Consider the following 27,522-nt stretch of genomic DNA (forward strand, 5'->3'; position numbering starts at 1 on the left):
TAGAGCGTCGGCCTGCGGACTGAGGGGTCCCGGGTTTGATTCCGGTCAAGGGCATGTACCTTGGTTGCGGGCACATCCCCGGTGGGGGGTGTGCAGGAGGCAGCTGATCGATGATTCTCTCTCATCGATGTTTCTAACTCTCTGTCCCTCTCAATTCCTCTCTGTGTAAAATCAATAAAATATATTAAAAAAAAAAATCTTAAATGTTAAGGTGAAGGCTAAGCTGCTAAAACAAAAATACCCAATAGTATAGAAGCTAACATTTTTTAAAAAGCATTTCTCCTGCAAAGATGACGAGGGTCAGTTTGGCATGACCCAGATAAAATCTTATTGTCCCTTCATCCCCAAGTTCATTGCCATCATCTTCATTTTTGAAGCTGAGACAAAGTTATGGATCTCCCAGCACTTGGGATAGCAGAGGATGATGCAAAGAATCTGACATGCTGTTTTAAGGCCTTTATGATGTCCTGGCACATCCCATTTGGCCATTGTCTACAAGAAAAACTGAGATATCTAGTCAAGTTAGAGAAAATTTGATGGACAATTAGGCGTTTCTGCCACAACTATTTTTTACATTTTTTAAAAATACATATTTTATTGATTTTTTACAGAGAGGAAGGGAGAGGGATAGAGTTAGAAACATCAATGAGAGAGAAGGATCGATCTGCTGCTTCCTGTTCACCCCTTACTGAAGATGTGCCCGCAACCAAGTACATGCCCTTGACGTGAATCGAACCTGGGACCCTTCAGTCCCCAGGCTGCCACTATCTCCAGTGAGCCATACTGGCCAGGGCCTATTTTTTTTACGTTTTTTTAAGGCAAAATATATACCAGGTCTTATTTATAAACTAGAGGCCCTGTGCACAAAATTCATGTATGCAGGTGGTGGTGGGGGGGTGGGTCCCTCAGCCCAGCCTGCACCTTCTCTTATCTGGAGTCTCTCACAATTCAAGTCTGCTGGCACCCAAATGCTCACCTGCTTGCCTTCCTGAATGCCCCCAACCTCTTCTGCCTGCCATCCTGTTCACCTCTAACTACTCCCCTGACAGCCTGATTGCCCCTAACTGCCCTCCCCTGACAGCCTGGTCACCCATAACTGCCCTCTCCTGCAGGCCTCGTCACCCCCAACTTTCCTCTTCTGGTGGCCTGGTCACCACTAACTGCCCTCCCCTGCCAGCCTGGTCACTCCCAAATTCCCTCCCCTGCTGGCCTGGATCCCTCAACTGCCCTCCCCTGCAGGCCTGGTCCACTCAACTACCCTCTTCTGTAGGCCTGGTTCCCTCTAACTGCTCCCTGCTGCTGTCCTGGTTGCCCCCAACTGCCAACCCCTGCAGGCCTGGGACCCTCCCCAACTCTCCTCCCCTGCAGACCTGGTCCCTCTCAAATGCTCTCCCCTGCTGGTTGTATTGTGGTGGCCATCTTTGACCACATGTGGGTGGCATCTTGTGTGTTGGAGTGATGGTCAATTTGCATATTACCTCTTTATTATATAGAATGAGTGTAACCCATTAATGTCAATATATATTGAGCTCAAGGAAACAACTAGAAGTTAAAAATAAAGTCTCATTCGGTAGTGTGCTAGACATAAAGAAGACTATCTATCTTTGGTGATATGTACTCCTCACTCACATATTGAATGTCTGTGGTGTATCATTTCTTTAGTAGGCAGTGGGGTCAGAAAGATGAGTAAGATAATTTTCATCTGGTGAAAAGACAAGACCAATCCTATATAATAAAAGGCTAATATGCACTCGGTCCCCTTGGGAGTTTGATCGACTGGGAGTTTGACTGCTTGCTACAATGTGCGCTGACCGCCAGAGGGCGCTGTGGAACAAAGGAGGGCCCTGGCCAGGAACCAGCAGTTGGGGAAAGGAAGGCCCTGATTGGTCCTGATCACTGGCTAGGCCTAGGGACCTTACCCATGCATGAATTTCATGCACCAGGCCTCTAGTTGTATGATAAAGTAGCAAGAAAGCTTTGAGCATTTGTAGCACAGAAGAAGGAACCAACCTGGCCCTAGCAGGTCACAGAAGGCTCTGCTGAGGTAGTGATATATTAGCTAAGTCATGATAGAAAGATAGAAATATCTGCTGTGGACATATCTGCCAACAGGTGTCTCTGGAGGACTGCTGCAGGTGTCAAGAGTTGGAGCTGACATCCTTAATGATTAAGTTGTGCACTCTGAAGACAAAACTGATTGTCTCTGCTTGTCGAAATTCTCGGCCAGCAAGATGAATTAAAGGGGAAACAAAACAAAAAGATTATTGAAAGGTAAAGAGGGGAGACAGGCAGTTTTCTTTTCCAGAATAGGAAAAGAAAAAAATTCTTTCTACAATTGGAAATGGGAGGAATTAATAACATTTATTTTCTTATGTATTGACTACCATATCTGCCCCTAAAATATAGTCAGCAACGTGAGGACAGTGGAATGCATCAACACTTTTAGTGCCTGACCTTTGCATGAAACTGTGAAATAATTTGACTTGACATAATTTTTATAGCAAGTAGAAAATAAAACTAATTAACATAAATTGAAGACATCTAGTGGCTTGAGTGATGCAATAAGATATAAGGATATATTCATATTTTGAGTCTATGAAACATAAAATTTTTATGTAAAACTTTGAAATCAATAAATATGTAGATACGAGAAGTGATAGTGTTAACATTTTATTTCATTTGGCAGTTTTATGCTCACATATGTGCATTTATAATAATTAAGTAAAATAAATTTGAATAAATCAATGGAAGGTTCCATTCAGTAGAATTATTCTCAAGATTAGAGAACTTGGGGAAATTGATTATTTATTTTCTCATGCCATACTTGATTTAAGATAATTTTGTTTCCATTACAAGACTGAATTACATTAACTTTATCATATATAGTTTTTATGGGAAATTTGATCCATTTTTATATGTATTTATGATAAAATCTTGGCATATGTGATGAACTATGTTTGCTTTGTTTATTAGTTACTAGTGAATGGGGGAATTTTTCATTTTTAAAAGATGTATGGCTCCTTTTGTTGAGTGATGTTAATGCTATTGGGCAGACCCAGCTATTGCAGTGATCTCACGTCCTTCACCCCGAGGGTATTTCACAAGTTCTCTCTGAGCCCTTGGTCTATATTGATTGACTTTCAGGATGTATTGATCAACAAAACATAAAGGTTAACAGGAACATAGACGAATGCTAGGAAGTGTGGTTGATGCAGCCCGGGTAGTTGTCATGTTTTACATACTGTCTGTAAAAATGCCAGAGGTGTTTGCTTAATTAAAGCTTTGATTAAATAATCAGTGCAGGGTTGATGCAAATGGTGCAAGGTCCCTGTTCACATCTTGTGCTTTTTCATGTTTTTCTTACTTTGTGAGGAAAAACGCAAAGAAACCATGTTTTTCTCAAGATTGTGAGATATCCAAATACTGTATAAATGAAAAATATTCTTACATAGGTTTTGTAATGGCTTATATTATTTTTATTTTAAGTTAAAACTAGGCATTGATATTCTTTTTTACTAGTAAACTTTATACATATACAAAGCATATCTGACTTATGAACAGGATAAAAACAAATCTAGATAGTCTCAGTCAAGTTCAAATTGACAATATTAATCTCATTGTAGTGAGTGATGTTTTGCAGGAACTAAATGACTTATTGCAAGGTGCTTATGGTTCTGAGTGCTGCACCCCTAATGCTTTAAGTTTGGCCACATTTTTCCTGTGATGTCTTAATTCTCTTTTCATAGTAGTAGTTATAAAGTCTTCTATTTCACAACTATATAGTAGCCCGGTGTAACAAATTTGTGCATGGGGAGGAGGAGTGTTTCCTCAGCCCAGCCTGCACCCTCTCCATTCAGGGACCCCTAGGGGGATGTTTGACTGCTGGTTTAGGATGGATCTGTGACCGCAGACTCTTAATTGCTCACCTGCCTGGCTGCCTGCTCACCCCTAACTGCCTCTGCCTGACTGCCTGATTGTCCCTAACCCCTCTGCTTGCCTGCCTGATAGCCCCTAAGATCTCTGCCTGCCTGCCTGATCGCCCCTAACTGCCCTCCCCTGCCAGCTTGATCTCACCCACAATTGCCCTCCCCAGTTGGCCTGATCTCATCCTCAACTATTTTCCCCTGCTGGCCGGATCTCATCCCCAACTGCTCTCCCCTGTCAGCCTGATCACCCCAACTGTCTCTGCCTGCCTGATTGCCACTAACTGCCCTCCTTTGACAGCCTGATCTCACTTCCAACTGCCCTCCGCTGCCAGCCTGATCTCACCCGCAGTGGCCCGCCTCTGCCATCCTGAACTCTCCCCCTACTGCACTCTTTACCTTGACCCCCACCACCATGGCTTTGTCTGGAAGGAAGTCAGATATCCAGGAGATGGCCAGTCAATCTGGTATAATTAGCATATTACCCTTTTATCATTATAGATAGATTATATAGGATAGGATTGCTTAAATGGGAGGTGGGGGATTTTTTTCAGCAGGAGGAGATGCTCTTGGCAGACAAAAATATATAATTCCTAAATCTGGATTGATAGCCAGCAATATGCACTATACTGCCAAACTGGTCATTGAAAAATTGAACTGCTTTCTTACACAAAATCTAATCCGCAACCTCCCTTACAAGCATGTAGGGAAATATTAATTACTACAGCCTTTATGTTTATTGAAGGAATATAGCCATATCTGGTTGATTTACATAAATTTGTACTAAATTGAATGCTCTTTATTAATAATATATAGTATATTCAATAACTTTTTAAACATACATTTGGAAAAATTTGCATGTTAACCAGATTATGCTAATTTTTTCAGATATCTGTATAAAGATATTTGAATGCAAAATTGTGAAAGTGACTTTTCTATTAGTTGAACATTGTGTTTCATTTTAGTCCAGGCGGACTACATTTTTAAAAATGTAATAAAATTTGCGTCAGGACTTGGAATATTTTCTTCTGAAACTCCCCAGGAGACATACAGAAAGTAATCAACTTTGAAATGAGCTAAATTTAAAACATTCATTTGAGAAATGTTAAATTAGAATTTGCACTGTATTCCCCCATCTATTTATGAATAGTACTTTTCTGAGTGGTGCTTGGGTTCTAATCTAGCCACCAACGTGCTTAACACATCATATAGCCGAAATAGAGTGCATTCTCAGTGAGAACAATAATAAAGTTAATATCCTTGCAATGCTCATAAGTAAGGGACAGAAATAAAATGTATACAAATTAAAAAGTTTTGGAAAATTGGTGCTAGAGAAAACCAGGTTTAATTAGAGGAACGTGAAGAGTCCAATAGGAAGTTTGGAGAGTTAAAGATATTGATGTTCCTGTGAAAGAGATGAGTGGAGGTGATCTGTGCCATGAGATGCTTTAAGCTGAGCTATGGGGTGAACAGTGGAGGGGAAGGGAAATATAGTAGAATTTCCCCAGGACAATAGGAGGTTATGTGAGGTTCAGCTAGACACAGATGCATAAAACAACCCTGGAGTTAGACCTTTTTGGTAGATGGGGGTGGAGGGGAAGAGTAAGGACATATGTAAATTGGAGTTTAACACTTTCAGAGTATGTATCTACTTTAAAATTCTGGTATTCTTACATAATGTAACAAAAACACATTTTCAGAAAATTGGCAATTTTAGACACAATTTCCATGTAAATACTAAATGGTTCTGACTTTGTATAGTCACCCACTAAGGGTCCCTTCTGTTTTCCTTCCCTACTTACACTGTTAGATTCTAAAGTTTTACTGTTACAGAAGACCAAAGAAATACCACGCACATTTCCTAGAGAAAGGGAGGGACCCCGTTTATTAACTCCTGTGGACTCCGGGAATAATTTCCAAATCAGAGGGAAGAAACATGCAGAGAGCCTGTCCACGCATATCCCACTGGGGTCCTTGACTTGCTGATATGGTTCCGCCCCCTTCGTGGTCCTGCAAGAAGGCCCCAAGGCGTCAGGCCACATAGATGGTCAGTCCTGGCACCAGCACAACAACCCTCCCCTCCCAGGGCAGTGCATTATTCACAGTTCCTTGGCCTCTGCATTTAGATAACAAGTTCTGCCAGACCAGTTTCCTCCTCATTCCCCGCCCCCCTTGTCCACAGCTTCTTTTAGCCTGTGGAGCAACGGATCCGCAGGGGGTGTTTCTGGTATCCAGGTGTTCAGTCCTGCAACCTTGAGAGCGGTAGGGGTGGTCAGGGTATGTGGTACCCTCCAGGTAGGAGTCATTCCTTGGGTGGTCTTTACCCAAACAGAGTCACCACGTTGGAAGGGATGGACCGGATCAGAAGGTTGTCTTGGCTGTGCTTCTGGATTTTTCTGAGTAGACTGTAAAGCCTGTAAGAACTTGAGTAAAAATTAGTCATGGATTTCAGCCTTTTCCCACCAGAATCTATACAGGCCCCACTGGTTTCCAGGGCAGCCTTTCAGCCCGGTTCCCTGTTGCCTCTGTGGAGTCCCCGTGCCCTGCAACTGCACTCGGCATGTGAGCTGTTGCAATCTCATACCCGCCATCAGCACAAATTGTCACTGATTCTTCTCTTGCCACCAGAGAACCTGAATAAGGGCAATCAACTCGGCTTTCTGTGCCGAAGTCCTGTGGGTGAGCGCCTGAGATCAGATGGTTCCGTCCAAAGCAGCCACCCCCTGGCCCCGCATACCTGATTCCTCCCTGAACAGAACTGCTCCTGCCCATGAATAGTCCTGTTACAGAAAACCGAAGAACAAAGCAATACTTAGAGAGATAGAGTTACATTTATTATGCGCGGGTCCAGAGGAAAATGTCTTAAATTCTGGGCCCCAACATGCAAGAATTTTCCCTATTTATATGTTTTTACCTTCTTTGTCTCCCAAATATGGGGTGTTTCTGGTCCCTTTTGCAAGCTCTTAAAGAGCCCGTATGTGCTGGGCCTTGAGACCTCAACCAGAGACATGGCCTGGCACCCACACTGATAACTTCATCCAGGGAAGGTTTAATGGCCTTTCTGAAGTGGGAGTAGTCTCAGCAAGCAAGGATTTACAGAAGCCAAATAGCAGGGTTAAAATTTCAAGCAGCAGTTTTTATATGAGATGGGTGCTTCCGTACCTCATCTGTTGATGCCAGTGGGGTGTCAGTGAGGCCCAGGTGGGCTGTCTTTGCAAAGTCGTCGACCTCTAAACAGTTATGTAGAGGTCCTTAGGGTCATCATCAGGAAGGAGGCTGGTAGCAGAAGAGCCTGATACTGGATGACTCGAACATTTGACATCCAGCGCTCCTGTGTGCTCCCAAACAAAGCCTCAACTACAGAGCTGTGGCTGTTACCGCCCAGAGGCAAGCAGGCTAACCAGATGCAACAGGGTTGAGTCTCTTGGACATATCCACTGTCACTCGTATCTTATGATAAGTTTGGCCAGATGAATTAAGACTTTCTAGTCTTTTATTATCCAGAAGCTCTAATTTTTTTCTTCTGGGCAGTTAGTAATTTCACCCACTCCTCTAGTTAGACAATATTTATCTAAAATACGCATCTAGATTAGATCCATATATAATACTACCAGGGGAATTATTAGCAAGGTGATCTTAGAGCCAAAGATGGGTCCTTTATGATAAATATAATGAGAAAAAATGTACTAAAGCTGATATTGACAGAAGAAGGAGACCTGTGGGTGGCCAACAAAACATTAACTTCATTGTCATAGCTTAGAATCAGAATGTTACTGCCCAGTAGGTAGGAAAGATTATCAGGTACCTAAGTTTTATCATATCTAATAAAGGAGGGTGGTCTAGAGAGGCAGATACTGTTTCCACTAGGAAACCATAAGGAGGATAATAACAATATAAACATTTTTAAAAATACATTCAATCAATAACAATTAGGTGATAGAAGAACAAGGTTTAAGTAGCATCATTTTGTGAACATATAAACCTTGTTGACATCTAGGGAAAGTGGCAGTCAGAGCAAAGTTTTGAGGGACATTGTGTAATGGGTTGAAGTGTGCTGCTTATGGGTTGAGCTCCATGAGAATCTCAGCCCTTGAGTCGCATTCAACCCTTTTATGTGCCTCAGTTTCTCTCCCAGCTTTTAGTTAGAACGTTTTCATTTCAAGCCATCCTTTGTGGTTACTTTAGGTCTCTGAGTTTGCAAGGCTGTCACATAGGCCTTCCCTAAGCTATGGTTAAAATGTCATAATATGGTGAATCTTCTTAGAGAAAAAAAAAAATCACATAACTCCAGATATTATAAATTTTTTTAATATTACTATAAATTCATGGTTCTCAGTATCCACTGGGATTTCAATGCTGCATTTTCATCTTTTCTTTAGCATGTCTTTAATATGTTTTGTGTCTGCTCTCCAAAGTCTACTTTAAACTTCTGACCTTTCCACCTCCATGCTTTAAGCTTGTCAGGGAACATTAATTCAAACCAAGGAACCAACATTCTGAATGGCATCACTTTCTAACCAACCAGTTACTAAAACCAAAAACCTGGACCCATTCTTAAACTTCCCTTCCACTTCCTCCTCTGTATCCATCAATCACCAATACACCCTACCCTAAGTATTTCTCAAATTGTATCATTTATTTTTATCTCTATTGTCACAATCCTATTTCTTGAAACAATCATTCCATTGTAAAAATATGGAAAGTGCCTAATTCTAAAGAGGATTTAACACTTTCAAATTTTTACTGTGTTCTTACGCTAATTCTATACTTACCTGGGCTAAATAGAGTTCAAAATGATATGATATTGAATCTCTGTATCTCTTCAGTCCTTCTCACTACTCACTTCACCCTAAATTCTTGCTCTATCCTTTCTGAATATCTTTTACTTTCTCAGGCAAATACCTGATTTAAATGACAAGTGCCATGAAATTTAAGAATTTGACAGAAACTAGCAAGTGAGTAAAAGCAGGTGGAAGTAATTATTATTTGGCCATTAATGCCTAGAATAGAAAGATGTAAAATGGTAAAAAAAAAAAAAAAAAAAAAAGGAAGGCAATCTTTAACTACTTTCTATCCCTTTTTATTACATATACTGAACTATTGTCATGTGTTAATAATAAGCATCAATTACATTCTTCATTTCCATTTTTTTAGACCTTGGACTTCTCCTTGAAATAGGATTATTTTCTTGGTCAACAATAGCCAAATTGTTAAATAGAAGTACATTTTAAAAAATTAACAAGATGTCCCTTTCAAGATGTGATAAATTCTGATGACTTATTTATAAATCACAGCATGTGAATATTATAGAAATAGAAGAGTACATTCTTTATCAAGCCTCTGAGCTCATATGCACAGAGAAATGTTGGATTGAACTAATTTTGAATGAAATATAGTCTAAAAATCACATTAGTATTGAAAGCATACAGATTATTGAAATTGTGGTTATTTTGAGCCAGAACTAAATGGATTAAACAATTCACTTTCATTTTGCTTGCAAATACATAGTCTTAAAATGACTAAATATTGCTTGAAACCCCCTTGAAGAAAATGGAAATGAGAAAAATGATTATTCTGAGTAAAGATATTTATTCCTTCATTTGGAGAAAATTAGTTGAGAAGTATGTTAGTAAATGTATTCTAACGCAATGGCAAATAACTGTTTTGAACATAAGATTTTACAATTTTTCTTTCAAAACTTCATAGAATTCCATTTTTAAATATAAAATATATTTTTCACTGTGGTGTCGATGGTGATAATAAGAATTTTCTGAGACTTACATGGGAGAATGAGTGGTTTTTATTTGTGTGGAATTATATTGCTGGGTTTCCAAAGTCTCATTTCCCTTCATTCGGTCCTGGAAGAAGTATAACTGGGGCTTCAGCAGAGCTAAAAACAAAGCCAGTGTCCAGAGTTTCCTTTCCATGTTGGAGCTGGTCCAGTTCAGCATCTGGCTAGTGCAGTCAGTCCATCAGTCCATTGTAGGTGGGATCCACATGGCTGTGGACCATGTGGGAATATGCAGGGGAGCCAGGAGAGCATGCCCCCTGCAACAGGAGTCCAAAGAGTCCTGAAAACAGAACAGCAAACTTCTATTTTTTTTATATATATATTTTATTGATTTTGTACAGAGAGGAAGGGAGAGAGATAGAGAGTTAGAAACATCGATGAGAGAGAGTCATCGATCAGATGCCTCTTGCACACCCCCTACTGGTGATATGCCCGCAACCAAGGTACATGCCCTTGACCGGAATCGAACCCGAGACCCTTCAGTCCCCAAGCCGACGCTCTATCCATTGAGCCAAACTGGTCTCGGCAGAACAGCAAGCTTCTATTTAGGGGATTAAATCTTCCAAATCTTCCCATGCTAGCAGTGGCTATGCCTACTCTGGCCAATGACCTGTTTCCACATGTGACTGACAGACAAGTACCTTCCCTATTTCACTCGGACTTTACAGGGCATCTATTCTCCCCCTGTCAATGCCTTTACCCAGCGATCTGTGGAGAGCTGACCTGGGAGTGTTAAACTGCAGCTTTTCCTGGCCAAGCTGCACAAATGACATGCCTCTCGCATGTGGCTTTCCCTTTGCTCCTTTCTTGTTATTAACAAGATAATTACAATGGTATCAGATTCACTATAAAATTTTATCTTCTGTAATGTGTGTCCAAGCTGAAAAATCAAAACATGCGTATGATATGTGTGTGTGTGTGTGTATACATGATTGACTTAATATATTTAAAAGTAAAATGCAAGCACTTTAGGTAATCATCCTTTTCTGTAGGAAATTCTATAATTCTGAAGAACAGCTCATTTATCCCTAATTTTAGTAAACTGTTTTTTCAGATATTGTTATTGGTTTTTAAATTAGTTCAATTTCCTGTGATTAGACCAGGGTTGCAATGCGACATCATTGCAGCTTGAAAACATGCTTTCTCTTGTCTTCTCTTTGTATGGTTTTCTTTACATGGTTCTGAGTTGCCACTGATGGCTGCCTGTTTACTATATTTTGGACACCAACACTATCTTTGTCACATACACATGATTTTCTTTCAATGGACACATGGGCTGTTTGTGAAGCAAGTGCTAATATACTCTTTAGAACACAGTATTGGGTCGGTTTCCCTAATGTTTATATTTGGGTTATGGGCATTTGCTCATGAAATTATACTAATCCACAGACTGCTTTTGAATGAAGATTTTGCAGAGTGAATAAAAAAAAAACTTTATTGAAATCTTCATTACTTGTACTAGTATGCTTTCACTTTATAATTCTCTAGAGGCCCGATGGGTGGGATTTGTGTAAGAGTAGGCCTTCGCAGCCCTGGCTGCCTCGGTCCTTGTGGCCCAGGCTTTGTCCCGAAGGTGGTCCAGAGGGTTGTTCCACTGTTTGGCTGTTCGGTCCATTTGCATATTATGCTTTAATTATTATAGAAAATTTAAAGTTTTACTTTGCAGGTAAAACAAATATATGTTTTATATTATGTTATGTTACATGAATATCTGCTGTTGCATTTTTCAACAAGAATGATCAGTAATTTTATAATTGCTATTTATGTATGCTATTGTCAACATCAGAAACATCCAAACCTGCAAGAATTTTTGAGTTTATTTGAGGCAAACTCACAATAGTTGCCATGAAACAAGATGTCAAGGGATTGAGAAAATGCTCCCTGGAATGGCAGTTTCACTGCTTACTTTATACATTAGAATCAAAGGAGGCCGCCTAAGGCGGGCTACATGAAATTCACTGGGGATAGATAAGGGAGGTGGGAGAAGGCAAAATAGGGAAATACCCATTTTGATTGATTACCCACTTGACTTGCTTTTAGGTAGGACATTTTAATTTCAGATCATCTGTCTGGTTACTTCAGGCCTCTGAGATTCCAAGGCCACCATGCGGGCCTCTCCTGAGTTTGTCAGGTTGAATATGTGGCCCACTATTTTTTCCTGGACTCTGAATTTATTTGCTTTAATGGCCATGTCTTTCTTATTTTTGCATCTGCAGACTTGACTTCGTATAGGACACAGAGCAGATATTATACACAGAATTGCATCAGTGACAGGATACTTCATATACTCTTAGTGGAAAGAAGTGAGCAATGTCGTATCTAAATGAATATATCCGTGTGTTTTGTGTCTCCAGCCTTCCCTTCACAGCTGTTATCCTCATTCTGGCAGAGGAGCACGGCGTGGCCATGATTGCAAGGGATATGCATTGTCTTCGATGTCGGCATAAAAAACAAATTTAGTGGTGTGTGCCTGATGTGAAGCTATTACCGTATTTTTCGGACCATAAGACGCACTTTTTCCCCCCCAGAAGTGGGGGGAAAAAGTCCCTGTGTCTTATGGTCCAAATATAGCCTACACATATACTTTAAAAAAAAAGTTTTTTTACTTGCCCGGCTCTGTGTGGTCTCTGTGTGCTTGCCCGGCTCTAAAATGGTTCTTAATGCTGCTGTTTACTTTACAGGGTTGATTACATGTGTTTATGACTGTGATGTTGGGTTTTAATGCACATAAAATATTTTAGGACACTATTTGTTTCAGAATCTTTTTTTCTTCATTTCCCTTCTCTAAAAACTGGTGCGTCTTATGGTCCGGTGCATCTTATGGTCCGAAAAATACGGTAAGTTGTTGATAAATTAAAACACATTTTTAAGAAGGTACAAAGATGAATATGGATAGGATGAATTGCAGATGATTTAACTTTTTCCTCAGTTGAAAAACAATATGCTATACAAGATATATGTAAACATATTTTACCTTTGGAAAAATAATAAAAATTATCTCTATACTGAGTCATTTATGGTAAGATAAGAATATAGATACCATTCAATAAAAATAATATTCATTTTTCTTCTCTTGATAATTCTTTAATTTGAAGGTCAGTAAAAACAAGGTGAACCCTGAAATAGCAATCATCAAATTGCCCTTTGTGTTAAAATGTCATAGCACTTTATTTAAGTTATTGTCAACTCTTGAGTGACTAGGATTTCTAGATTTTTCCCTCATATCCCTCACTGTAGTCTACACTTACCTTCAAAATGATTTTGTTTGCATCTGAGACATGACTATTAAATATTTTGCTCTGGGGCTCACATTAACCAACTCTTGATTTAATATTCATAAGAAATATTTTAATGAAATATTAAATATTTTAATATTAAATCAATTTTCATTTATTTTTTTTTCTTGCTGTGAGCTAGTGTTTTATTTTTCATAAGCCTATTTACCAGAAGTCTCACCAGAAACATATTTTCCCTTTCATTTTCTCATATATATACACATATATGTTTTAAATTTAAAAGTTACAATAGATAATTTTACTGGAGTGACATTTATCCCTAGCAAGAACTACAAAATAACTTTTCTCTATTGATTATATGAAACTTTTGTCTTTAGGGCATCTGTGATGTGGTTAGCAAAATATCAAAACTCTGAAGAGTAGCTGCAAAAAGCAAGTTACTAGTAAACTAGGCCAAATGACCGCCCTCTAGCGGTTATAGAGATCTGGTGCAGCCTAATTTGACAACTGTCTTCTGGGCAGTGATTAACAAACAACTCATGTTTACATGAGCTAAGCAGATAACATAAATGGAAGAAGTGGGTGGGAGAAAAATCAATTATTGGCATGTATCTTATTCTGTGGTTATGAAAGTATGGTGTAAGCACATAACATAAACAGGAGTAGAAAATACATTTTAAATTCAGAATGGAAAGAAAAATGCAAGCTCCTTGATAAGTAGATCCAGGGAATGGCACACTGAGCAGCTAGCTGATCACAGGTTCAATTGATTGTTGTCATTCAAGAACAGGAACCCATTGCTGTTAGACCTTCCAGTTTCTCTAGAGAAACTAGAAAGCTGGATTTGTATATATAACCGTCTAATTTTTTAACATGTTGACTCACATGTATTTTGGAATAACATTTGGCCAGTTTTAAACCTTTGTTTCAAAAAAGGTCTTAAATTTATTCATTTATTTGTTTGTTTATTTGTTTGCTTGTTTGTTTATTTTGTTAATCCTCACCTGAGAGTATTTTCCCATTGATGTCTAGAGAGAATAGAAGGGAGAGGGAGAGACACATAGAGAGAAACATCAATGTGAGAGACACATTAATTGGTTGCCTCCCAACCCTGCCTGGACCAGGGCCAGGGATTCAGCCTGCAACCTAGGCAGATGCTTTTGACCAGAATCAAACCTGGGACCCTTCAGTCCCAGGGCAGAAGCGCTATTCACTGAGCCAATCTGGCTAAGGCAGTCTTGAATTTATTTATTTTACTTGGTTTAGAGAACGGAAAAAAAATTTGGCATCTTTCAACAACATCATGAAGTAGAACTGGAACATAAAGTTGCTGAATTATGGAGTCTTGTTGAATATTATATTTTATTTTATATTATATTTTATTCACCAACAGACACTGTGGAGATGCCGAGGTTATACAGAGATTGCACACAGATGTGTGGATATGACTTTTCAGTGTTTACCTTGGTTCTGAACTCCGCACAGAATTTAAGTGCATAATTTATATTATTTTCATGTGTCCTTCTTGTAACTTTCTATAGAACAGCTTTGAGTTCTTAAAAAGTTGCACTGAATTTAGATAGTTTGCAACGTAGGGGAGAGTAAGATGCTTACATAGTTGTTACTTTCTTTCACCAACATTCTTAATCTTGACCACATCTTTCCCCATTTGAACAGAGGAAGTGAATCAAAAGGAAAAATAATTAAGAATGATCAGGATTCTGATCCTTTAAACTTGTTCAGCTCAGCCGGGTGTAGCTCAGCAGTTGAGCATCGACCCAGCAACCAAGAGGTCACTGGTTTGATTCCCAGTCAGGACATTTGCCCAGGTTGCGGGCTCAGTCTCCAGTTGGGGGTATGCAGGAAGCAGCCGATCAATGATTCTCTCTCATCATTGATGTTTCTCTCTCTCTCTCCCTCTCTCTCTGAAATCAATAAAAATACATTAAGAAAAAAACCAAAAAAAAACAAAAATAAACTTATTCAGAAAGTAAGAGCAGCAGAGTGAAGTGAAACGAACCTCAAAAAGCCATGTGACCTACTTCCTTCTTTCAGGCCTTCTCTGTTCATTATCTGGAACAGTCATATTTAAAGGCAAGGCAGATTCCTTCCAGTCACCCACCAGATCCCTGCAGGCCCTTTTAGCTGTCTGACCTGATCTACAACCATATTTTTACCCCCCCCCCCCCCCTGGTTCCAGATCCTCTAGTCTCCCTGCTGTTCCCTTTTGTCATAACATCTGATCCCCCTGACACCTTTGTATGGGTATTCTCTCTGCCTGAAATAGTAGACTCCCAGATACACACTTATTCTCAACCTGCCACATGTCTTGGCTAAAATGTCACTTTCTAAGCGAGGCCTGTTCTGAAAATTATACCCCCTGCACTTCCAATCCCGTCTACTTTGCTCTACTTCCCCCTGCTCAATAGCACTGATTACCTTTAATATAATGCATAATTTACTTATGTTTATTATAAAGGAGAGGCCAAGTGCACAAAATTCATGCAAGAAGAGGGGGAGATCCCTCTCAGCCCAGCTGGCACTTTCTCCAATACGGGACTCCGAGAGGAATATCCAACTGCTGGGGGATGTCCTAAACCAGCATACGGACTCCCTCTCACAATCCGGGACTGCAGGCTCCTAATCACTTACCTGCCTGCCTGCCTGGTCACCACTAACTGTCCACCCCCCAACGCCAGCCTGATCACTCCTCACTGCCTCTGCATGCTGGCCTGATTGCCCCCAACTGCCCCCCTGCCATCTTGGTCATCCCACACAGCCTGCTTAATTTAGTTGTTTGCTCATCCCTCACTAACTCCCCTGCTCTGCCGGCCTGGTCCTAGGCAGCTGTCTTGTGAGGGTGTGATGATCAATTTGCATATTACCTCTTTATTATATAGGAAGATATTTCTTTTGCTAAGATATAAGCACTCTGGGGATAGAGACCTTTATATGATTTTGTTTACTGATGTTTCAAAAAACAGTTGTCTGGCATATACAGATACTCAATATATATTTTTAAAATGAAGGAAGGGTGAATGTCTTATTCACTTAGGTCTGGGCATACCTCCCACAGGAGGTAATTGCCCAGGGAAATGTTTTTTGCAATAAATTATATCATGTATGGACTTATGATCTATTTTGTTTTTATTACTAGAAATTGCAAAAACACATGTTAAGAGAATAAAGACATTTGTATATTTGGTCTCAGTATAGAAGGCAGTCACTTTGTATAGGTAGTTAGCATAAAAACTATGAAGAAAAATAATTGACTTGAGGCAGAGAGCATGAAGTCAAAAGAACTGTGATGGTATCTTGGCTATAGCAGTTTTTAGCTCTCTCACCTCTGATTAGCTATTTATTATCTCTGAGCCTCAGTTACCTTATTTGTAAAACAGAAATAATAATATACTTTGTCTTTTTACCTTATTAGTGTATAAGTGATTTGTTTTCTTTCATACTTGCCTTCTTCAATAGTTAACCCAACATATATCTAAATCCATAATCATTTTAATTTTTCATTCATGTGACTGATTTACCTTTAGAATAAAAACTCCACCGGAACAAGTCTGTCTTTGCTTTTCAATATTGTGTTCCCAACTATACAAACAACATATGATATGTAATAGTTGCTCAGAAAACATGTTGTTATATGAATAACTAAGCCATTCAAGCCATGAAGTTCATATGGTCTGCTAATAGTAATCTGTTTGTAGTCATTTGTTATAATATCTGTTATTATTGTCACTATCCAAACCATCATTATCATCATCATCAAATATGGTCTCAGGCTTCTTTAATTCACTACCAAGGTGGCGGTCATCTTCTTGTGTTACCTACTTAACATTTTAGTGAAAGAACACAGAAAAGACTTTGCTCATCTAATGATTTTGTTACAGGTCTCTAAGCTGGCTGGTGTTTTGGTCAAGCATGGTGTCCAGAAAGGTGACACTGTGGTCATCTACATGCCCATGATCCCTCAGGCAATCTATACCATGCTGGCATGCGCCCGGATAGGAGCCATCCACAGCCTTATATTTGGGGGATTTGCATCCAAAGAACTGAGTACCCGCATTGATCATGCAAGGGTAAGTGCTTTCTTTGGGGAAATCAAGCAGTAGTATGTACAGTACAGCCATATCTGTGGATGAATCATCCAAGAGTGCTCTGTACTTATTAGATCCTCCTTTAATACAGGGTACTTAAAGTTTACTGTTTCTTTGGCATATATCTGTTAATCAAACATTTATTTTTGCATCAGTAGTACATGAAAGGCACCTTGCTAGGTGCAGTGAGGAATATAAAATATAAGTTCATCTGATGTATATTTGAGTGTATAAGACAAGTAAAATAACAAATTTATTTATTCACCATATATGTAGTAAGCTTCCACTATGTGTTTGGCGCTATCATTGGAACAGGATAGTAAATGATTCTTATCAAATAGTGGGACACATAACTAGTTTTATACTCTACATGCTCCCAGAAATGGTGGGGTAGCACAGAGGATAAGAGGGGGTGTCAGTGAGGAGCAGGGTTGCAAGTTTAAATTGGATGCTAAATAAACTTGAGAAGGGTACCTGACATGGAGGACTCATAAAATAAAGTTAGCTATTATTATTTTATTAATTTAGAGCCTTGATTAGAAAATATTTTTGTATGTTACAGAGGGTAAACATTTTAAGCACATGGGTTACATGGTTTCTGTTGCAACTACTGAGCTGTTCTGTCATAGCACAAAAGCAGTCTTAAATGCTACATAGAAAAACTCATAGCAGTTGGCAAGGTGTGGCTCTCAACCATAGTTTGCAGACCTCTATTTTAGTTGGATGGTCAAAGAAGTGAGATTTCTTTTAGTTGGATGGACAAAGAAGTGAGATTTCTTTTAGTTGGTGGTCAAAGGAAGTGAGATTGTACTTAGATCTTTGCTACAATTCAGCTAGTTGAAGAGAATGACCTCACAGGATCCAAAAGGAGAGAAAAACAATATACCGTATTTTTTGGACCATAAGACGCACCAGTTTTTAGAGAAGGGAAATGAAGAAAAAAAGATTCTGAAACAAATAGTGTCCTAAAATATTTTATGTGCATTAAAACCCAACATCACAGTCATAAACACATGTAATCAACCCTGTAAAGTAAACAGCAGCATTTAGAACCATTTTAGAGCCGGGCAAGCACACAGAGACCACACAGAGCCGGGCAAGTAAAAAAACTTTTTTTTTAAAGTATATGTGTAGGCTATATTTGGACCATAAGACGCAGGGACTTTTCCCCCCCACTTCTGGGGGGAAAAAGTGCGTCTTATGGTCCGAAAAGTACGGTAAGTCTAGCATTAGAGATGAGAAAGGGTAAACTTCATTTGGAGGCTAGTGAATAGACCAGTGTGACTGAAGAGGGACAGAAGGTGACCTTGCAAAGGCAGTTTCTGTCTGAACTGGATCCTGTAGACCTTATCTAATCAGAGGTTTTGAGCAATCACGTGTCCTGTTTTAAGCAATGTTAAGAGGAGGCAAGTCTTCCCATATGATGAGTGGGACAGAGGGGAAAGGCTAGAATAAGAACCTTCAGTAGGTGGTCTGTTTGTGAAGCCATTGGTGATGTACAGGAGAGTACTAGCAGTGGAGAGCTGAAGAAAGGAAGGTTGTTTGTTATAGGAGTAAGAGATGATTGTCCTGGCTCATGTGCTTGGGCATTGCCCCAGGGACCAGGAGGTTGTCAGTTCCATTCCTGGTCAAGGGTGCGTGCCCAGGTTTTGGGCTCAATCTCCAGTGTGGAGTGTGTGGGAGAGAGCAGATTGTTGTTTCACTCTTATATAGATGTTTCACTCGCTCTCTCTCCCTTTCTCTCTCTCTAAAAGCCAATAAACTATTTTTTTAAATAAAGAGTAAAAGATGATTTACCTTAGAGTTTTAAAATCCCAGGATCAGACACTCCTTAACAGGGAAGGAACTAATGTATACACACAATGTCTGTAGATTCTATTACATTTTGAAAATTAAATGTCTTTTAATAGCTATTGCCTTTATAATTATCCAAAGTATGTATACACTTTTGAAATACTCTGTATATTGAAGGTCCCCTGAGTGCCAGGCATACAGTGAAGTTTTGCATGTCTGACTTCATTTGGAATAGATCATTTATTAGAACTAGAAGCTGGTTTATGGATTTACTGGCTGGATTTCTCTCTCTCTCTCTCTCTCTCTCTCTCTCTCTCTCTCTCTCTCTCTCTCTCTCTCTCTCTCTCTCTCTCTTTTCTCTAAAGCATGTTGAGTTAGTGCTTCTGAAGGAAAATCTAGAGGGAAATATCAGTCAATCATTGACCTGCAGATCAGTGGGCAGTGGGGACTTCTCTGAGGAAGGTATAGACTCCAGTTTTTTACCTGCAGAAGTCTAAACACCATTTGGATAAAGGTATGAGATGTATTCTTTCCTTCTTGTGAAATTTCATATGATGTGAGGAAACTGAGATATATAAAAAATAAGTATTTATAAAATATATGCTGTACCAGTGAAGTTGTTATCTAACACACACACACACACACACACACACACACAATTTTAAGAAGTTTATTCAATAAGTGCATTATTTTATGGGCAAGACTTTTAATCATGTCAAATTAAAAGCAATAAGATGGAAATAGAGATGTATAGCTGGGGTATTTTGATACAAGTATTAGTTGAAATCAGAGATGATTTTGATGTCATGGTTTTCAAATAAATAGGCTGAAGAAAAAGCTATATTTTAAACAGAAGATGGAAAAATATATTGTAATAAGTCAGTCAAGACTAAATAAAACTGTTAGTAACTCTCAGTTCTTGAGTTTGGCAAAGAAAGAATTTAAAATCCTCGTTCAGGAAGAAGTTTATTTAGCATGCAGAGCAAAAGTATTCTGGAAGAGAAGATTAGAACGGGTTGCTCAGAGAGATGCGTTGGCCTTTTAGAAAGAAAGTCACAGAGGCAGAAGAAGTGGCCTCAGGAAACAAGTAACAGAGACAAAAGGGCAGTTCCTTGGAGATAGGTTCAGGGGATTAGCCCTGGATAAGCTGCCACTACTCACTACTTCCCTGCTTGAAAGTCTCTGGGGAGCCCTTATCACTTAGGAGAAGGAAAGCAAAGATACAAACCTGGAGAAAGAAGGTGCAGCCATGTTCAAGAGAGCAAGTGCCCACTGGGTCCTTTGTTTTAGTTTTTTAATCTACTTTCTGAAGACTGAAATTTTAGGGAGCTCTCAAGTGAGGATCTCAATAGACTACTCATCAGCTTTCCACAGAGTCTCCTTTAATATGCTGAGTCATCAAAATGAGTGTATCAGAGTCATTCTCTGGTCAGTTTCACCTTAAAAAAATGTCACTAAAGAGGGACCAGGACTGAGGGAAGTCTGCCCTTGCAATTTATTATCTGGCTGTAAATTGCTTGGCCAGTTCAGCTATTTGTCTCCGTTTCCCCATTCCACTTGCCAAGGAATTTTCATAGTTTCTTACTATCCTGCCTCAAAACCTCCAATAGTAGACTAATAGAAATGTGAAAAAGGATTATTTTTGTAATTTTGACATTATTAAATTATTCAAGTTTTTATATATTCTAGATATTTTTAATTTGATATGTAATTTTTATTTATTCAGAATTCTAATCTTTGGGAATGTTATCTAGAATTATTTTTGTAAGAATTAAAGATATTAAAATGTGAATTATAGTCAAATGTCTGACCTTTAAAATAGGATAAAAGGAAATAAGACTAACCTTTTTTTTTTTTTTGTCCTTTTAAAAGGCAGCTTGATCTAGGAACAGAGATATTTCTGTAATCAGACAGAAATGGCCTCTTTCTCATTTCACCACTTCTGACCTGGGGCAAGCTATGTAGCTGCATGGAGCCTCAGCTCTGTGAATATTAAATGATATTCAAGAAGCAGAAAGTACTGTATATGCATATATTTGCCATAATATAAACCTTCTCTAGATGAAATGTGTTGTAACCAGAAATTAGAATTCAGGGATAGATGCACTATCTCTGATTGATTATCTGCCTCCTGAATAATTTATTATCTATTTGCTTTGGATTTCTTGGTGAAGAAATAGTGTATGTAAAAGAATAATGATGTGTTTATTTTTGCAAATTAAGGAGAATTTTGGTTCAGCTCCACAAATACTTATTCAGAGCTTATGGTATGGCAAGCATGGTGCCAGAGGTAGCAGACGTGGAGGTGAAAGGGAGAGCTCCATGTGCAGTGGTGGGGATGAAGGAACACTGACATCTGGGGACATCTGAGGCTTGCCCAGAGCGCACTGAGGGAGGGAGATTAACCTAACTTCTTCTGCCTCTTCCAGGAGTGCCTTTTGGCACCGTCCGTGTACACCTTCAGTAACTAGTTGTCAGGTGAAGAAAAGTGTTGAGTGTGTCTCAGGGACAGAGGCAGGTCCAGGCTTCGTGGGGTTCGAAGCCTAAATCATTTACGGGCTCTTTTAAGAAAAAACTATGAAAAAATTACAAATATTTATAGAAAATGAATATGTATTTAGAGTGAAAAAAGAATCATAAAAGAATTATTAGAGATTTGGGTTCCTTCCTTCTGTAGTCTCTAGGCATTTAAGCGGAGATGCTTACATAAAAACAAAACAAAATAAAACAAAGCCAAACCAGTTAAAAATACTTCCTGATAGCAACTGGGCTCCCCCCACCTAGCCCCCTCCACCTAAGAAAATGCTTCAACTTCAGCACAGCCAACTGTTACGGGGCCTCGGCCAGTGAGGGGGCCCTTGGTTCATTTTACTGGTTCATGGCAAATCCGCTGGCCTAATGATTTCTTCAGAAAGAATTTTTTTGCAGCTCATTCTAAGTAGCTGAAAGCATGTTGACATGTAATTTTGAACTGGTAAGTGAGATTTATGTGGGAAGTGGTTAGGTTTATAACATTTAAAAAGGGATTATTGGTTTTTAGGTCATTTATTTAGTCAATAGAGAACAAAATTATTCAGGCATTTGTTTAAAAATGCTAAACTGTTTGTCTGCACTTGAAATACTGTGATCATCTTAAATAGGGTTGTTAAGCTTTCTCATTTTTTATTTTTAATTGTAGCCCAAGGTGGTGGTTACAGCATCCTTTGGCATTGAACCTGGAAGGAAGGTAGAATACATGCCACTTCTAGAAGAAGCGCTGAGAATTGGACAACACAAACCAGATAAAGTTCTCATTTATAATCGTCCAAATATGGTAATCTGAATATTGAATTTGTGCTAAGGATGATTCTTGTTTTGACCGTTTAACACAAACCCTTAATTTATGAACTATTAAATATACTTCCTGAATATGCTTTCTATTTTTGGCAAAAAAAAAAAAAAGATATGAGTGTTACTTTCTCTCTTTATAAAAAAACAAACTAGCTTAAAATAAAAAGATGGAAACACAGAAATAGCTATATTATTAATGAGTTGATTATCTTTATAGTTTATTGCAGTGGTCGGCAAACTCATTAGTCAATAGAGCCAAATATCAAAAGTACAACGATTGAAATTTCTTTTGAGAGCCAAATATTTTAAACATAAACTTCTTCTAATGCCACTTCTTCAAAATAGACTCTCTCAGGCCATGGTATTGTGGAAGAGCCACACTCGAGGGGCCAAAGAGCCGTATGTGGCTCGTGAGCTGCAGTTTGCCAACCATGGGTCTTTTGGGATATCATTTATTAGTATAAATTATTGCCATAATAATAGTGCTAGTAACACTTGCTGACTGCCCACCATATGATTTTTAAGACATTCTACTAGTGAATCATTTTAAAAATCCTCTGGGTAACTGAGACCTAGGTGATAGCATTATTCTTATTTTAAAGAAAAGGAATTGGAAGAAGAGAGGGAAACTTACCCAGCTAGTGTCAGGGTCATGACCTGAACACATGCACTCTGATTGCCTGCTTACTCCCTAAGCTATCTTGCCTTGTGGAAAGGTATGATTATTATGTATGTAAGTTTTTTTTTGTTTTTTTTTTTTTAATTTAGAACGGTTTTTAGCCCTTAAGTAAAAGTTATATTTAGGAAAACAATATTTGAATATTCTAAACAGATACCTTACTCTGTGATCCATGAAGGGAAAAAAAGCAGTATAATACATCAATGAATATATTGTATATTACAATTGCTTTTCTTAGTAAATTGGACCTTCTTTTTGCATTCAAGCACATATTCAGATATTTATAGTAGGACCAACTTGGATTTCTAGCAGATTAAATTTTTTTTGCATAAGAAAAATTACCAGAGTGTAAATGATCCTGTATAATTTTGTGGAACTCTTGAGAGCTTATCTGCAAAAAAATGCTTAAATGATAAGATATAAGAACAGAGAGCAGTAAAAATTATGTCATTTTGATTACCACCTAGCAATTCTCTTCACCACATTAAATTCATATGTAAAGTTTTACCAGTTGTCTGTGACTCATGAACTGTTGCACTCAGTGATTTTAATATTCTTACTATGTCAAAGAAGAATTTTAAGTTTCTTTCAGATGACCTCCAGCATATTTTTAAAAAAGGTTTGTTGCTCTTAAATCAGGGAATGCAATGTCAGCAATAAAGAAGTCTTTGAGTGAGAGAAGGTTAGAGAAGGGAAGGAACACACACACACCCACACAAGCATTTATGTGGGTATGTGTGTGCTATTCACACATGTATGAATTCATGTAGAATTTATAAAGATCTTATGCCAGGTCTGATGCTGGGTACTTTCAAATACTTCTTATTTAATTCTCATGAACCCATAAAATAAATGCTATTACTAGCCTCATTTTGCAGATGAAGCAAGTGAGTCATGGAGACATCATAGCCCAGAGTCATACCTAGTAAGGTGGTGGAGTCAAGTTTTGAATTCTAGTTAAGTAACTTTTAACCAACATATTTATTTTATTTTATAACACACCAGTGATAGATATGAATGTTTCCTAGTAAGATTTTTCTAGTGCAAATCTCTTCTCTTTCCTCTTAATGAGTAGAGACACATTCTTCCTCCACCTCTCCCAAACCTCTACCTCTCCCTTACATAACATCCATTTCTCTTCCTTTCCCTTTGTTTTAAAGACCTTCCTTCTATTTTGACATAGCTTTATTTTACAATAGATGAAGGCTTTGGGTGTGTCTTGTTCTTCATTTTAGAACTGCTGTACAAGCAGTAATTAAGCCCAATGGACTGATGTTACTTTGGCTTTAGAGAGACACAAATTGAAGCTTAGTGGAATCTTTCATTAACCAGATTTGCTTTTTGCCAGAGGAGATAAAAATCTGGCTGACCCTCCTAAGCCTCAGGCAGTCGAATTAAAAGAATATCCTATCAGTCAGTTCTACTGTTGCCCCAATTATTGCCTTTTAAGGATGTTAACAACTAAGAAGGACTTGTGTATAGAGGTAAATGTATATATGTAAAAACTAGTGTTGAATTTTTCCTTTCTTCCTTTGATCACATCTGTTTTACACACATGCCTGTGTTTCTGAGCCTGAAAAATAACCTCTCATTCAAGTCATCATTTCACTTGATTTACAATTATTTTTATGATGACTCAGTTGGCATTTTTAATTGTGCATTGTGATTTTATTTAAAGTTCTATAATATGATGTCAAAGGCTTGATAATTTAAAATTAGTTATGTTTGTCTGATGAATAAAAACAAATGAAAAAATATATAATTTGGTCACTTAATTATTTTCACTTATGTAAGTGGTATACTGGGGTTTTTCAAAATGAGGCTGGAGATGCCTCAAACTTCGCCTTCAATTTAAATTGTTTATTATCAGTGTGTTTATTCATATAGGCATTGCAATTGCGATGTTATATTGCAGTGTTAATTTGTAAATGTTTGCATTTAAAAATAGGACCAATTTAACAACACTAAGGAGCCCCCCAAAACAAAAAATGGTTGGCTTTTCTAAATCTTCCATAGTTTCTGGGTTTAGCCTCACCTTTATGAATGATGATTACCTATATTCTTACTAACTTTCACCAAGGAATTCATAGCCTTGCCTTGTGCCTATATTAACAAGTTTACCAACTGTAAGCTTCCTGATCTTGAGTTTAGTTATCATTTCAGAAAATAACTCGACATGTACTGGGTCTTAAAACTACTTAAATAGATGTAACTCTCCATGAGGATAATTTTTCCATTAGCCACTTCCTTTCTCTTTACCTATCTGGCCTATTTCACTAGCACAAGTTGTAAAGAGGTCTGTCTACATTCTTTTAAGGTATATGGGTCTAACTCATGACTCTATTATCATAAAGTTTACAACAGAGCTTGGTTGTAAGAACAAAAATAAAAACATTTCTACTATGTGAATCAATGACATGATGGAGCAAAATCTGCATAGCATTTTAGATATGTCACATACCCTCATTAATTTTCAAAACCGATTTTTCTTCTTGTAAAAGCAAAAGCAGATTTCCCCCCTACCCTTGAAAATGATTTAATATACTCCCATTTTGACAGACAGCCACAATATTATTCCTAAATGACCCTTGTATAAAAATAAATCTTAATGGGTTAGTTGACTTTTGATTATAAAGATGATAGTTCCAAAGGAAAATAAATTGGTTATAAAAAAGAAAAATTAGTTAATAAAGTTAGTAATGAAAATACATTTATGAAAACATGAAACTCAGTTAAGCTTTGTTGATGAAAACATGACTGTATCACATTGAGTTTCTTAAGGTTAGCCACAGATTCGAAGCCAATGTCAACTGTTGGACTTTTTATGAACAATTATCTGAGATATTTATAAATATGATATTTAGTGCTATATAGATAGCCTAGATTGTAAGTCAGATGCTCAGACTAACATTCTTCTCTGATTTTAATCTTTGTTCAATGCCTTTTCCTAAATTTTTGCTTCCTAGGAGACAGTTCCTTTGGCTCCAGGTCGTGACCTTGATTGGGATGAAGAGATGGCAAAAGCACAGTCACACGATTGTGTTCCTGTTCTTTCAGAACATCCACTATATATTCTTTACACATCTGGAACAACAGGTTTGCCCAAGGTATTCACTCTCTTAGGGATAAGTATATAGTGGCAGACTTCTTTTACCCAGAAAATATTTGTTTACAAGCTGACAGTGCTTGCAGACTATACCTTGAAGTTTAGACTTAGGTACTTTATAGTTTAAAGAAATGTTGTGTTTAAAAACAGAAAAGTCCTACTTAATAAAAAGATAATATACAAATTGTCCCCTTGACCTTGACCGGGAGTTTGACTAGGGGGCGGGGCTGGCTGGCCAAACACCCAAGCCCCTCCCCCTGGCCAGCCCCAATCGGCCCCTCCCCTCACAATCTGGGTGGGCTGGCTGGGCCCCACCTGTGCATGAATTTGTGTAGCAGGTCTCTAGTATGAATTATATTTAAGGTCAAGGATTTTGCCCCATTTCCCCCCCCAAACTTTTTACTTATATCAGTGATATACAATTGCTTAAGCTATTAACATTAATAGAGATTTGACTGAATATCAGTTGGTTTAATAAAATTTTATAAAAATATAGTTTAAGTGAACTATTTTTTATTGTTTTTAATATATTTTATTGATTTTTCACAGAGATGAGGGGAGAGAGATAGAGAGCCAGAAACGTCGATGAGAGAGAAACATTGACCAGCTGCCTCTTGTACACCCCCTACTGGGGATGTGCCTGCAACCAAGGTACATGCCCTTGACCGGAATCGAACCTGGTACCTTTCAGTCCGCAGACTGACGCTCTACCGCTGAGTCAAACCGTTTCAGCAGAGTGAACTATTTTTTAAATTTAGGTATAACTTTTATACAGAATGGGATTGATTTTTGATTTAGGGGAGTGTAATTTTTTGTTATAAATACAAGTTCAAGAATTGGTGTAGACAGTGTGAACAACAAGCAATTTATCCTGAGTATTGAACCCTTTGATTTTTAGTACTGAAGACACTCAGGATTTTTAAATCTGCTTACCATGAAAGGTGTCTTCACAAAACAAAGTTAAAAGCATCAATATTTATGAAGATGTCAGATAACAAATCCCACTTCTGCCTGGTATTGCCAAACAATACTGTTTCTGTGTACAATTTCATAATGGCTTGCAATATCATCTTCCTATTCATCTCTATTAGAGGGTTCAACACTCATTGAGTCATAGAATTTTGGTGGGGGAAGGATTTTTACAATCACTCACATCTGAGAGGACAGTGGTCTTTTGGTTAATATTAGTTTTCTATAGCATCAGAGTTTTAAAAACATAAATGGTTAATAATCTTAAGAAAGGAAATTAAGATGTTCCATATAAACACACTTGCTATGAATAAGAAAACAGTTCATAGGGGAATATAATCTCACTGAGGAGAGAGACCATGCTTTGTGACATTTTAGTCTACCATTGTGTGCTTTGTATGTAGTTGGCATTCATAAATGTCTGTTGAGTGCATAAATAAATAAATAAATAAGGGCATACACATAAAGTTATTTGTGTCATTGTAGGATCAAAGCCTAAGCATTCTTTTGGAAAACAACTTGGGTCTTTAGAAAAATATTTGTTATACTGAATAGTCTTAAGCCCTGTTCAAGTCATCTGCTGGACAA

At 38.1% G+C, this 27,522-nt stretch overlaps 1 protein-coding gene across 1 annotated transcript in view; it reads left to right on the forward strand.

The window, feature by feature from the left end:
* The window catches only part of ACSS3 (acyl-CoA synthetase short chain family member 3), a 158,604-nt gene that overhangs the window by 41,112 nt on the left and 89,970 nt on the right, over positions 1-27,522 (forward strand). Inside the window, exons 3-5 of the mRNA XM_036456557.2 lie at positions 16,850-17,038; positions 22,029-22,163; positions 25,826-25,966. Of these exons, the coding sequence (XP_036312450.1) occupies positions 16,850-17,038; positions 22,029-22,163; positions 25,826-25,966 (465 nt within the window). The remainder of the gene's footprint in view (positions 1-16,849; positions 17,039-22,028; positions 22,164-25,825; positions 25,967-27,522) is intronic.

This window comes from Pipistrellus kuhlii, unplaced genomic scaffold (assembly GCF_014108245.1).
Source record: "Pipistrellus kuhlii isolate mPipKuh1 unplaced genomic scaffold, mPipKuh1.p scaffold_m20_p_3, whole genome shotgun sequence".
In the NCBI taxonomy this organism is placed as follows: domain Eukaryota; kingdom Metazoa; phylum Chordata; class Mammalia; order Chiroptera; family Vespertilionidae; genus Pipistrellus; species Pipistrellus kuhlii.